This window comes from Alnus glutinosa, chromosome 13 (assembly GCF_958979055.1).
Source record: "Alnus glutinosa chromosome 13, dhAlnGlut1.1, whole genome shotgun sequence".
Taxonomy (NCBI): Eukaryota; Viridiplantae; Streptophyta; class Magnoliopsida; order Fagales; family Betulaceae; genus Alnus; species Alnus glutinosa.
This window is the reverse complement of record NC_084898.1, coordinates 1955961-1969933: the sequence shown is the minus strand read 5'-3', so window position 1 is coordinate 1969933 and position 13973 is coordinate 1955961. Positions and strand designations below refer to the sequence as shown.

The window sequence follows — 13973 nt, the reverse complement described above, 5'->3', positions numbered from 1 at the left end:
ATAGGAATATTTCAACAAAATTGGCATTTTTAGGACACTTTAGTAGTTTAATGGGTCACATTAGTGCACTTGAAAATTAAGAGCGCTATTCTAAAATCGGTTCTTATCTTAAGTTTACTTCTTCTTATTATCTTAAGCTTTTAGAAAAAAGAAAATTTAATCAATATTTTATCTGAAGAGAAATGATACGTTTACAATTCTGACAACTTTAACAATTGGATCTGCTTTCTACATGTGGATCCTACATATCCAATGATTTATTTTTATTTTTTATTTTTTATTTTTTATTTTTTATTTTAAAAAAAAAACCCTTGTTAGAGTTGTACAAAAGTTCTAAACGTATGATATCTCCTAATAGCAACCAATGCAGCAAACTGTTTTTCTTTTGATAAAAATATCCTTTAGGAGCTATATAGGAATCCTTGTTTGGTTTAAGGGAACTTGCAAAACTAATTGTCAGTTCCTAATAGAATAGGTTAGGGCTGAGCAAGGGGGGATGGCTCTTTTTTGGCCCCGCACCCCGCCAAAAACCCCCACCAACCGTGCGGGGCGGGGATCTTTGCGGGTATGGAGAAGAATGCAACAGCTCTCTTTTTTTAAAACTAGCTCTTAGTTTTATACCCAGAAAATCATGGTAATGGAAAATTTCTAAGCATGCATGGGAATGAGATTGAGATAGAGGTAGGGATTATTCAGCTTTGTTTTTATGGAATCCAATCTAACTCACCAACAAAAATAACTTCCACATCATAAATGGTGAACTTGTGGGCTTTATTTAGGTAATAATAGTCATTTCAAAAGTAGCCCTAGTATTTGTGAGACAAAAGTTGCAACTATAGAAGAGGCAAATCACAAACCTTGGAGGACTTCTTACTCTTGGTGGGCTTCGGTAACGCCTAGGGGAATACCTTTTGTAATTTGAATACCTAGGAAAGCAGGCATGCACGATCATTCATTTTTACATATTTTATAATTTGAAGGTCAAAGAATCCACAATAATGATAAAGACCTCACAGGAGATGCAGATGGGGTTGTGTATCGCCGTGCATAAGAGTACCGCTGACTAAAACCACGCCCCCTTCTAATTCGATTGGGAGACCCATATGGAAAAACACTTCTTGACAAACTCCTCCCTCAGTCAAGAGGTGACCTACCTCTTTGTGATTCTGTGAAGAAGAAGAGAAAAAGAGGGGCTACGATGCTAGAAAGAAGAAGAATCTGGAAGAAAAGAAAAATGAAATATGAGGGGGGGGGGGGGTGGCGCCGGAAGAGAAGAAGAAGGATTAACAAATTAGGGTTTTTTGTTTTTTTGTTTTAATTTGCATGGGGAGGGGCGGGGCGGGGATCCGTGGGAAAAAAAGAATTAAACCCACACCCTGCACGGGTTGGTTAAAATCCAACCCGTACCCGTAAAAAAAACACTAAAACTCGTGTTTTTAGGGGCGGGGCGGGTTTTTGCTCTCTCCTAGAATAGGTAACAAAGCAACTTTTCCGCCCACTGCCTCTAAATCAGCACCACCCAAGTTAAACTGGTGCTTGTTGTTGCACTAGGGGCTATAAGTTAGGTAAAAAAAAAGAGGTAGAGAGAGAAAACAAAATGGACCCATAGCCCCGAAATATCTCAGGGCAAGAGAAAGAAAAGATATGACTTTTGTTCTTCCATTTCTTTCTTTTTTCCAAGCAATTCTCTTTGATTTTTTTTTCCTTGATTTCATCTCTTTATTCATTCAATATTCACTTTATTCATTTAATTAATATTCACAAAAATCATGTGAATAGAAACTAAAAATAAAAAATAAAAAAATATCAAAGTAGTTTTGATGATTCAATAACCAATTGCCCCAACTTAAGAGTAATGCTATAAATAAGATTTTTAGCCATTTTTTATCCTTAAATATGATGTAACTTTTAATTTTTTTTTTAATTTTTTTATTATTATTATATATATATATATATATATATATATAAAATTAAACCCAAGCCGAATCCTACTATGAGTGAAAAGTGACATTTTTGCAACATAAAAAATAATTTGTGCTATATTAACTAGCTAGTTTTCTCGAATCTCCACTACCTAACTTAGTTAATGGAATTGTTGATATTATAAGGGCTAGCTTGATATTGTTTACAATATTTAACTCAACGCCTGAACCCTCTGTTAACTCTCATTTATTTTAACGGCAATCTCTCTTCTTCTTTCAAACCAGTCGTCAATTTTCTTCTTTTAACTCTCAAATCGGTCGTGGTAGTCCAAGAGTTAGCATGGTAACATGGTGGTGGTATGAGAATTTACTATATAGCATTACTCAAATTGTTTTATTTTATATTTCACAATTTTTAATTTTTACAAAATGCTTCCAAAATTTTCCTAATCAAAATTTCAACTCTTTTTCAAATTCCCCGGTCAAATCAATTCTCAACTTTTACGTTTTTAAAAACTCAAAACCCCAAAAAACTTCTCAAAATTTGATCAAACGGGCCCATATATATATATATATATATATATATATATACTCTTCAAATATTTGTACCATTGCTTCTCTAGATGACCCCAAACTAGTTCTCCAGTAATTATGCAACTCTAAAGTCAAAAACAGAAGGTTAAGAAATTAAATTAACTTTTATTATTATAAGTTTTTTTTTTTCTTTCCTAATCAACTTTTAATATTATAAGTTATGTTAAAGATAGAGAGACACATATAATTGTGGGATGTTATTGAAAACAAGTAAAAAACAAAAGTTCGCAAGAAAGAAATAAAGACAAATTAAATAGACAGAAAGCCATCTAAGGGTGCATTTGATAGGGGGTATTTTTTTGAAAATGCATAATTTTAAAGGCTAGCTAACCTGCAATTTCGAAAACCAAATTGTAATTTTGACAAACGCTTAACTGCGTTTTTAAGAATTATTTTTTCAAATTGCTATTTTTAGACTACACTTTTTGAAATTGCAATCATAAAAAACCCAAAGTAGTATCAATCATCAATCTAATTTCATAGCTTAAATCAGCATCAGAGATAAAGCAACAAAAAGATAGAGTTTAAGATAGCGCAAAACTCTTATCTCAATCTTTTTGTATCTCATTCAACACACACACACACACACACACACATATATATATATATATATATATATATATGATAAAAACAATTAAATACACCGCAACAAAAAGATAGAGTTTAAGATAGCGCAAAACTCTTATCTCAATCTTTTTGTATCTCATTCAACACACACACACACACACACACACACACACACACACACACACACACATATATATATATATATATGATAAAAACAATTAAATACACCAAACATCTGTGCATCTTATATATACAATCTATACAACTAGTGATAGAAACCAACCCTGCAGCATTTTATGTGGAAACCAACCCTGCAAACCCTGCATTTTACGTGAAGCAGATCAGTAATACTATTCAATAGAAATTTATTTTTAAAAAAAAATGACTGATTTTCACTGTCTTGCACGTCCGAGTCTATACTCGGCCAGTAAAATAAGGATGGAATATGAGAATAGTCATCACTTATATAGGAATATTCCTTTATGTTTTCTCCATAAATATTGGATTCATAACCACATTATTTTCCAACCTAAAAAATCTATATTTTCAAACATGTTTTATCCTTGCAGTTCTCTCATGGAGACTAGCCATTCCTGTAGGGTTTCCGGACTCTTCATCATATTACTCACTTTCTTCGTCAGTTCTTCTCCTTGTTTGTCATGGTCGTTGCACCCTTCATATATCAACTCCATGGCCATGCATATAAACCACACTGCAATCTCAAATTTTCGGCTGTTGAATCGAAGAACATTGATGGAGTGCTCCAACGTCACAGACCCTTCTATCAAAATGAAAGTTAGTCGGAAATCCAACCTTGCAGATGAAGAATATCTCACGGTTACCGTTAGCAGAGTTTTGCATCCTTCAAAGAGTGACTGGGTCGGCATGATTTCACCTTCTCATTCTAAGTAAGAGATTTTTATTTAAAATTTAAAATTAACAAGAAAGAAACTTACTTTCCTCAAATTTTTTTTTTTTTTTTTTTGGTTCTCTTTTCTTAAACATGCAGTGTAGAAAGTTGTCCAGAAAATTGGGTGGCTTATATGCAAACTGGCGACTATAACACCAGTCCTCTCCTATGCCATTATCCCGTCAAGGTAATCTTCTAGAGCAATAATTTGTTTCTTCAATATATATTTTTTTTTTTAAATTTTTTTATTTCCAAGCTTGATCCAATTTTTATTAAAAAAAAGAAGTACTTTTAAAACAAAAGAAGCAGCATTAATGTGGGTGCTACATACATACTAAAGTGGATTGTAAACATATTATAAGCCTCGTATGAGTTTTTTATTAGATGAAAATAAGCTTTTATATTTAATTCTAAAAAGTAAATTTCTAGAGCACTTTATTTTTTTTCCATTTATTTGTTTAATTTTATACGATGATCAAATATTTTCAATTGCTATTTTGCAGTACAACAAAGTTGTTAGGGAGTAACATCCAAATAATTAAATTTTGTTGCTTAATTTTTTTTCTTATAAAATGTTTCCTACTTTGGACTTTAGATTTTAGAATTGGTTCTTTATAGCATAAACCAGATTTGTTTGAGGGGAAGAGTTTGTAAGTGTGTATATATATATATATATATATATATATATATATATATATATATATATATATATATATATATTAAAGTGTTAATTAATTGATTAATCGAATTTTATTGTTCTTATGGGCTTAAGGTTTTTTGGAACTATGACTCCATAGATTATCATCCACTTCACTTAAAATAGTCATGCCTCAATATTAATTAAATGATTAAATTTTATTATTTTTTTATCTTTTAGGACCCATAAATAATATAAAAACTCATCTAAATTCACTAGCTATTTCATATCTAATACTCATCTGCATATATAAAATTGGCATGCAGGGGATGTACATGAGTACAGATCCAGACTATCTGAGTTGCAAGAAGAAGCATCACAAGAAAAGTAGGAAGGGTAAAGGTGTAGTGACCAGCTGCAGTGGGATGTTGACATTTCATATCATTAACATTAGAACCGACATCGAATTTGTGTTCTTTGGCGGGGGATTTGAAACCCCTTGCGTTCTTGCAAGGTCACACAGCATCAATTTTGCCAATCCGAAAAAGCCTTTATATGGACATATCTCAAGCATAGATTCCACCGGAACCTCGGTACAGATCAAATAATGTATTATATATAAAAGAGATTATTTGAGAAAGAAACCATGTGAATTGAAGTTTGTTTTTTTTTTTTTTGTAAGTACATGTGAATTGAAGTTGATCATTGATTTGTGATGCAGATGAGATTAACATGGGTTAGTGGAGATATCGAGCCCCAACAAGTACAATATGGAGACGGAAAAACTGTCACCTCAGAAGTTACTACATTTACACAACATAACATGTGTCGTGAGTTCCTCAATTTACTTTTGTTTGCTCATTTTTTGAAGTTTGTATATGTACTTTTTTTTTTTTTTTTTAAGAGTTGTCTTTGACAACCTTTGAATTTTTATTTGGTGTTTTATTTTTATTCTTTTGTGAACATCATATACAAAAGAGGGCAATTAATCACAAATGGCAGTCACCATTCACATATATATACCATTTTCCTTCCTCTTATGATCTTTTCTACTTAAATTTTTCCCCTATGTTGTGAATTTAACAGCGATGTTAAATGATGATGGCCGTAATGCACCAAGTCCAGCACAGGATTTCGGGTGGCATGACCCAGGATACATTCATTCTGCAGTAATGACAGGACTTGAACCTTCAAGCACCTTCTCCTACAGATATGGAAGGTTGTTCACAACTTTCGAAATTTTTTTCATATATATTTGTTTTATTTATTAAAAACCACATACTGCATGCATGCAGTGACTCAACTGATTGGAGTGAACAAATCCAATTTCGAACTCCACCTGCCGGTGGAGGATCAGATGAGCTCAAGTTCTTAGCATTTGGGGATATGGGAAAGGCTCCCCGTGATCCTTCTATGGAGCACTACATTCAGGTAGGACCAGAAATTCCAATGAATTAACAAAATCATGATCTATTGCTATCAAAAATATATGAAGAAATCTTGCATTAATAACATGATAACAAACGTGCATTATTTTGTTATACATATATAGCCGGGGTCCCTCTCAGTTATTCAAGCCATCGTCGATGAAGTAGATTCTAACAAGGTAGACTCAATCTTCCACATTGGAGATATAAGCTATGCCACTGGCTTTTTAGTCGAATGGGATTTTTTCCTTCACCAAATAAACCCTGTAGCATCCCGAGTTTCTTACATGACTGCAATTGGAAACCATGAAAGGTAGCTTTCTCATCATCATTTTCACACTTGAATAAATTTTTTTTTTTTTTTTAGTCATTCTTGACATTTTTCTTTTTCTTTCTCAGAGATTACCCTAACTCGGGATCAGTATATGACCTTACTGATTCAGGAGGAGAATGTGGAATTCCTTATGAAGCTTACTTTCCCATGCCAACCTCAGCAAAGGATAAGCCATGGTATTCCATAGAACAAGGAAATGTTCACTTCACAGTGATGTCTACTGAGCATGATTGGACACAAAAATCTGAACAGGTTAGAATCAAACGCTTTATATATGCCCTTCATGTTTATCTCCTAATCTAATCTCATGATATCACCTCACCTTCTTTCAAATATATGCAAAATCTTTCAGTATGAGTGGATGAAAAATGACATGGCTTCCATAGATCGTTCAAAAACTCCTTGGTTGGTTTTCACGGGGTAAGTGATTTTTACATATATTAACATTCTAACTTCATTAGTTTTCGCAATTTCCACTTTAACTCCTTCCGTTAAAATAAGATGATAGTTTGAGGGGATAAGTATAATTTTCTCAAATATAATTTATATGAAAATACCATTAAACTAATTTTGTTCCTTAGAATAAACTTTGACATCTGTAAATTGTAGGCATAGACCCATGTATTCTTCCGGAGCAGACGGTATTGATGCGAATCGAACATTTTCTGAGGAAGTAGAACCATTACTCTCGGAAAATAAAGTAAGTCCTTTTGGTCTAATTAAGTAGTCATATATATTCCTTTACTTATTGGATATGAAATTGTGCTCTTCCCTTGCTTGACTTGGTTAGAAATTGGCTCTTTGGTTGCTATTCACCAGGTTGATCTGGTTCTCTTTGGCCACACTCATGTTTATGAGAGAATCTGCTCGATTTACCGAAATGAATGCAAGGCCTTGCCAAGAAAAGATGAGACTGGGATAGACATATATGATCACAGCAATTATAGTGCCCCAGTGCACGCAATTATTGGTATGGCTGGCTTTACCTTAGACGATTTCCCAAATCAAGTAAGTAGATCCCAGAGGCTACCTATATATCTCTCTCCAATGCTCCATATATATATCATGCACGCATACATGCATACAAGTAGGAATGGAACTAAAATTTCTTGTTAGAGGACCAAAGTATAAACAAAGGGTCAGGCTTAATTTCTAATATATATATATATATATATTAGAAACTATATTTTTATTCCACAATGCTGATAAAGCAGTCCATCAAATTCTTGGATTGGTTCTTGTTAAAAATAAAAAATAAATCCAAGGGCTACTTAAAACTGACAAGCCAACATTGTGGCCCGTGGGATCCTTGTAACATGAAAATGTAGTTTTTACCATTACTCTTATATATATTCCACACAAATTAATATACTACTTTTGTCCCACTATGACGATGAGATTGGGTATATTAGTCATTAGGATTTTTTTTTAATTTTTTTTCAATAATGACTAATCCAGAGGTTTTACATCCTTTCATGTCAACATAATGGGATATTAGTTAATTGGTGTGGTATATATATACGAGTAATGTTATATACCATATTTTTAATTCACAAATATCTCATAATACTGACATAAAAGTCCTAACTAAACCTTAAATATTTTTTTTTTGGTTAACAAGCATTGATCTAAGTGTTAGTTGGGACTACCATGTTAGCATTATATGATATTTCTAGCATTTCTTTCTCTCTCTCTCTCTCTCTATACACACAAACACACACTATTTTATTACGCTGACATGACACTGCAAATCTATTATTGAATCAATCATTGTTAAAATTGTGTGTGTGTGTATTCAATAGTAGATTAACAATATTGTCACGTCAGTATAGTAGGATGGGATTAGGATTGACACTGCTACATCAGTATAGTGGGATAATAATGGAATATCAGTGTTGCATATAGTATTACTTTCACACACACATGCATATCTATTAAAGAAAAGTTTCAAAACCTAAGTGTCATTCCCTACCCCCTGGTTCCCTCCCTTGCGCATGTATGCATAGGTCGATCTGATTCATGAACTTGGTCTTGTCCATTGGAGCAGGTTAAAAGCTGGAGTCTAGTAAGGATTAGACAATTTGGTTATCTGAGAGCTCATGCAATGAAGAAAGAGTTCAACTTAGAGGTCAGTATGCATGCAATTGTAGCTATAGAATCTACCCTCATACATTTAATCAAGTTGTAATCTCACTTATTTCCTTTACTTTAGCAGTTCGTAAACTCAAATACAAGGGAAGTTGAGGACAGCTTCCGCATCATTAAAGGTTAAGGTTCCATGGGCACAACAGGATATCCAAACTCATTGTTTCAGTGCAATTTTTGTTACTGTCTAGCAGCTACATTTCTCAACAAGAAGTAGCTAGAGAGTTCTTTTGTCTTTGTAAGGATTTTGGTAGTTAAAAATAGTATCGGTTATTGAACATTAATTCTCCGAATGGCTGAATCCATATATTCTGTCTAGCTTATTCTTCAATAACCCTAAAAATGAATTTCTTTTGCCGCTCCTTAATTAGGCATTTCACCCAGAGAAATGATATAAATACATCTCTACTAATATTTTCCCAACTTCCATGGCAAACCCTATGAATTTTTTATTTCCCACTTTTTACGAAATAAATAGATAGAGGAATGATGGGTATGTTTGGCAAATACTTGTACAGATCAGAGTAGTGAGCTATTAATTTTTGAATTAGTAAAAAGTCATAATGTGTGATATAAAGTAAAAAGAATTTGAATAGAAAAGTGAAAAAATTTTGTATTGTAGTGAATTTTTTTATTTGAATAGTAATAAAAAATTATTGATGTGATATAAAAAGTGAAAAAAGTCGAAATATTTTAATGTTGATTGTTATTGAAAAATATAAAAAAGTGAGAAAAAGAGAAAATGATTGGCTGGCATTATTGTGGCATGGCAAGTTCATTGCCAAACAAAGCCGATGTTTTTGTTTACATCTCAAATCTTTCTTGCCTTTTTTTCCATTTTATTTTTTTTCTTATGAATAATAATTTTATTGAAAGAAATTAAAACAGCAAAACCTTGAACACGAATAGTATACGAGGGCGACAATCAAAAGCTGTTAGCCTTTTATGACCTAGCCTAGAATCTAAAAATTTAATCAAATCAACCAAATTTATTGAGGAAAAATTAGGAACATATACAAGAACCCAACAACAACAACAACAATAATAATAATAAAAAAAAAAACTCAAGAATCCAATTGGTTTGAAAATTGTTATCCTTAATCCAGATGGTTAAAAACAAAGTTAATCATGCCATCAAGTGAACAAGATCGATTGGATTATTAACATGTCTTCTTTGATCATTTCAATAAGAATGAGAAATAAAATCCAAGTCCTAGCTAATATAGAGAACACTGTTTAATATCAAAAGCTTTTTAACAATACATACGCAAACTTCCCATCTCATTTACATTGTATAATGTTAATTAAGGTCTATAGTACTCTATTGTAAGCAACAAAGCACTATACGTTTTTGCATAATTTTAAGATCACACCGGGAAAATTAACTCAAAAAGAATAAGCCAAGGCTCTTCACAAGTAATTTGGTGACGAAGTTGAAACTTTTTGAAAGAACTCTTCAAAAGTAAAATCATTCCGAGACAACCAAATTTAGAAAATCAATCTACTATATAAGAATGAGAAATTATAAGATGTTTATACTAGCTTACAAAACATTTTCAATTGACACACCATTGTACTAGATAAGTGACCCACTTGCTCGCTACCGCAACAATTCTCCTAAAAACTCTGAAAATTTATTCTACTTTATCTCTTTTACTGGAAATCTGATAAGCTAAACGATTTTTGTGATTTAATAAAACAAACTCTAAGAGAGAATAAGCATGAATGCTCTAGGATCCAAGAACTTTTTTTTTTTTTTTTTTTTTTTTTTTTTTTTTTTTTTTTTTTTTTTACACTGGAGCATATAGAGGCCTTTTTATAGTCTTTGAAAACTAGGTTTATTAGAGCAATTAGAAAACCTAAATAAGGAAAAAATGTGGCGGCATTCGATGATGACCTAAATTATATTTTGTTAAATGAACCATGAAAAATAAATAACTTCTAATTTACCGTGTGTGTGTGCACAATGTGTAACAAAATATTGTAAATGCGGAATTTAAAGAACACAAATATTTTGTTGACAAAGTGAAAACTCAATTAAGAGAAAAAACACTCTGGAACAGCCAAATCCAGGAAATCCACTATCAGAAGACAAAGCGAGTACATAGAAGTAATACTCATATACCCGATGCAACGATCGTATCTAACACTATGACATGTAACCCAACATGAACGCCTCACAACCAAGTCTCCTACTTGAAGGAGTCTTCTATAGATTCCTTTACATTAGAGCTTCTCCCTAAGATAGACTTCAATTATGAGCACAGCAACAACACAACAACGGCTTGAGAGTTAGCAGATCTTCACAATTTCTCCCTAAATATACTATGTAAGCTATAAAGAATTTAATACCGAATTCTGTAAAGAATGCATGCCTAGAGGCCTCTATTTATAGGCTCAGCAGATCTAAAACAAGTCTAAAACGGATTTCTCCAGGCGGCGTCCGGACGTAAGCTGAGGTCGTCCAAACGGACAACTGTGCAACCAGCTTTCCATAATGCACTCCAAGCGATTTCATATCAGGGCCACCTCCGGACGGTGTTGCCCTAGCGTCCGAACGGTTGTACTTGTGTTGCACGTAATTACCATAATAAGGACCGCATCTAGACGGTGTTTCTCTGGCATCCAAACTGTTGCAATTCTTCTCCACGTGTTACCTTATCAAGGACCTCGTCCGGACGGTGTTGCCTTGTCGTCCAGACGAATGCAACTGTCTTCCCATATATGTGTTTGTGAAGGAAATCTGATTTCTTGTCGAACTCTGATGAGCGTCCGGACGTGTTGTCATGACGTCCGGATGGATGCAACCTTGAACTATTTAAATCCTCTAGACACTGATGGGCGGCCGTCCAAACGGAATTTTGGGATCCGACTTCTGTGAGTTAAAATTTGCATAGAATCTTCTCTGAGCATCTTGAACCACTTTTCTGAAATGAAGACTCTGAAATAAACGGTATCCCTGATTATGTAGTAATATTACATAATAGTAATTTTTTCAAACAGAATGCAGCCAACACAAACTAACAAACTCTATATGGTGGATCACCATATACGAATGATGAGCACCGACACGGTATCTACACTTTATTCGATGGTCCAGTTCATTTCAAAGTCGCCTTGGTACCAATGGTTTATAGTGTGATCAACAGGTCCGGCACAACTATGTTTGATTGGTGGTCACTACGGACGAAAGTTATTAGTGGTGTGGATCACTCGGGGTTAGACCCGGTTGGACCACCTTTGATGGACGATGTTGGGAATAATTCCAAATGGTATGCAGTAGCATCGGGGCATCGATGTTTTACTATGTGTCCCTCGAGACCATGCCAACCCTACTGAGAAATGGTTAAAATCTTGAATAGACCATGCAAAGAAGAGTTACAAATAAAATATATACTTATACATGATACTTCCAGTTAAAATGATTTATTTATTAAAGTGTGAATTGTCCATGAAATTACACTTATTTCTTGTTGACATTAAACCCATTTTCGTATTGAGGTAATAGCAAAGGCAACAATTGACCGCATGTCAAGGTGACTACAAAGATAGAAGAGCTTAGCAGAAGTCAGAAGAGTTTGCCGAAACAAGCTGGTGGAGGGATAGTTCCAATGCTTAAGTTAGTATAACTCAAGGGGAATCATCTTAGGAAAACAAAGATAGCTAGCGTCAAAGAGAATGAGACAAAAGTTTCCTTTTTACCTGATGTCTGCCGCCTTTTATATCAGATTTGTCGTCACTATTGGCCATGTGTCACGCCCTCATTGGACACTCTCCTATTGTTGTGTTCCCTAGATCTCACGACTCTCCTATGTGCGATCACTTTCTGCTGGAACCACTGAGATGATTATTGGCGTGCCAAAGGAAAGAATCCAGTGTGGTACTATATATGTGGCTATTATCGAATTAATTAATTAATGGACCGAGTATTGGGTCCAAAGGCCAAAAAGTAATGTTTTGATACGTTCCTGACCTAAGGAGTCTTGGACTCCCAAAAGGAAGACTTCTCTAGTAGTCTTCAAGTCTAATAACGATGTATCCCTATTATCAAGGGATACTATCTAAATAAGGTAGTAGCAGTAGGATTGTAATAAGACTCTTATCTATATAAGAAGAGTATAATGGTAGTATTAGAGTAAGACTCTCTAGTAGATATAGTGATCTATAAGATGTTATCTAGTTATTTTCAGACATCTATTTGCTTTAATTCACTTCTTCATATCAGTTCTATTATTTTAAGACATTTGCTTATGAATAAAGTATGTTGAATATTATTAAGTCAAATACAATTTTCTGTATTTTGGAGAGTTTCTGGCTCACTTAAAACATCCAATTTATATTTTCCTGTGTTTTGTGTTAATCGGTTCACATGCATCATGTTCTTGCTCGGTTCACATCATGTTCTTACTAGGTTAATTATTCATTTAATTAATTTCCTTTTTCTTTTCGGTCACGTAATGTCAATGTCTAGCTTGTTATAATTAATTAACATCATCTCTTTCTTGTATTCCCTGCCACCCTCTCCTGTCATATTCTTTCATGGGATAAAATTGATCCTATCATATATATATTCTTCTAGTTGATAATTGATAGATGCTATCAGATCCAGACAACGTTGGTATAATAGCAATAACATATAGCTAGCAGCCCGCAGGTTTTGAAAGTCTCGACTATGGTTATAGAAATTGTTTTTTATACCAATTAAATTGACATAAAATATGCGATCCACATCGACGTACATGAAACATGCATTCATTTTATGCAGTAAATATAATAGACAAATGTTATTTTTCGCTCTTTCAAAATTCTGTCAGCATATTCAGGCTGACGTGGCATGTTTAATTTATATATCTTTGATTTATTTATTTTTTTTTTTTTTTAATTAAGATAGATCTAGGGATGGATTGAACATACAATGTCAACTACGTATATTGTTAAAAAAATGCTTAGAAAATACAAAATAACATTTCTCAATATAATATGGAATCCATAGTTTTCACATAAAACTCCAGTTCTTTGTGCCTCTGTTTTTTAACCAATAATTAATGTTTGATTTCTTCAGAGATCTTCAACTAGCAGGTAAAGTGTTGGTTTAGTCATTAAATCATAAGTTGACCAACAAAAACCCACTAATACAGGCTGTTCTCAGCCAAATCTTATATCAGATATTTGTCCGATCCAGTCATGTTTGCAACATGGCATTTCAAAAAAAAAAAAAAAAAAGAAGTAAGTTGACCTAATTAAGGTTTGGTTGGAGGCCAACTTCACCTTCACAATATGCTAGAAAAAGAGTAGTAGCATCGCCAAATGTGTCTTTTCGAATTGTTATTTTAGTGAGGATGAAATCAATTAAAATGCCTTATTTATCTAATTAAGATGAGTTAGAGTCCATATAACATGATTAAGACTGCATATGCTACAGCCAATTAACTCAAGA

At 33.4% G+C, this 13973-nt stretch overlaps 1 protein-coding gene across 1 annotated transcript; it reads left to right on the top strand.

Moving 5' to 3' along the window:
• The first annotated feature begins 3659 nt into the window (after positions 1-3659).
• LOC133854554 (probable inactive purple acid phosphatase 27) lies at positions 3660-8663 on the top strand. Its single transcript, XM_062290790.1, has 13 exons — positions 3660-3991; positions 4093-4180; positions 4957-5223; positions 5352-5460; positions 5717-5849; positions 5926-6061; positions 6183-6370; positions 6457-6643; positions 6744-6811; positions 7001-7091; positions 7211-7399; positions 8439-8519; positions 8607-8663. The coding sequence occupies exons 1-13, from the start codon at positions 3660-3662 to the stop codon at positions 8661-8663; spliced, it is 1926 nt and encodes a 641-aa protein (XP_062146774.1).
• The last annotated feature ends 5310 nt before the right edge of the window (positions 8664-13973 follow it).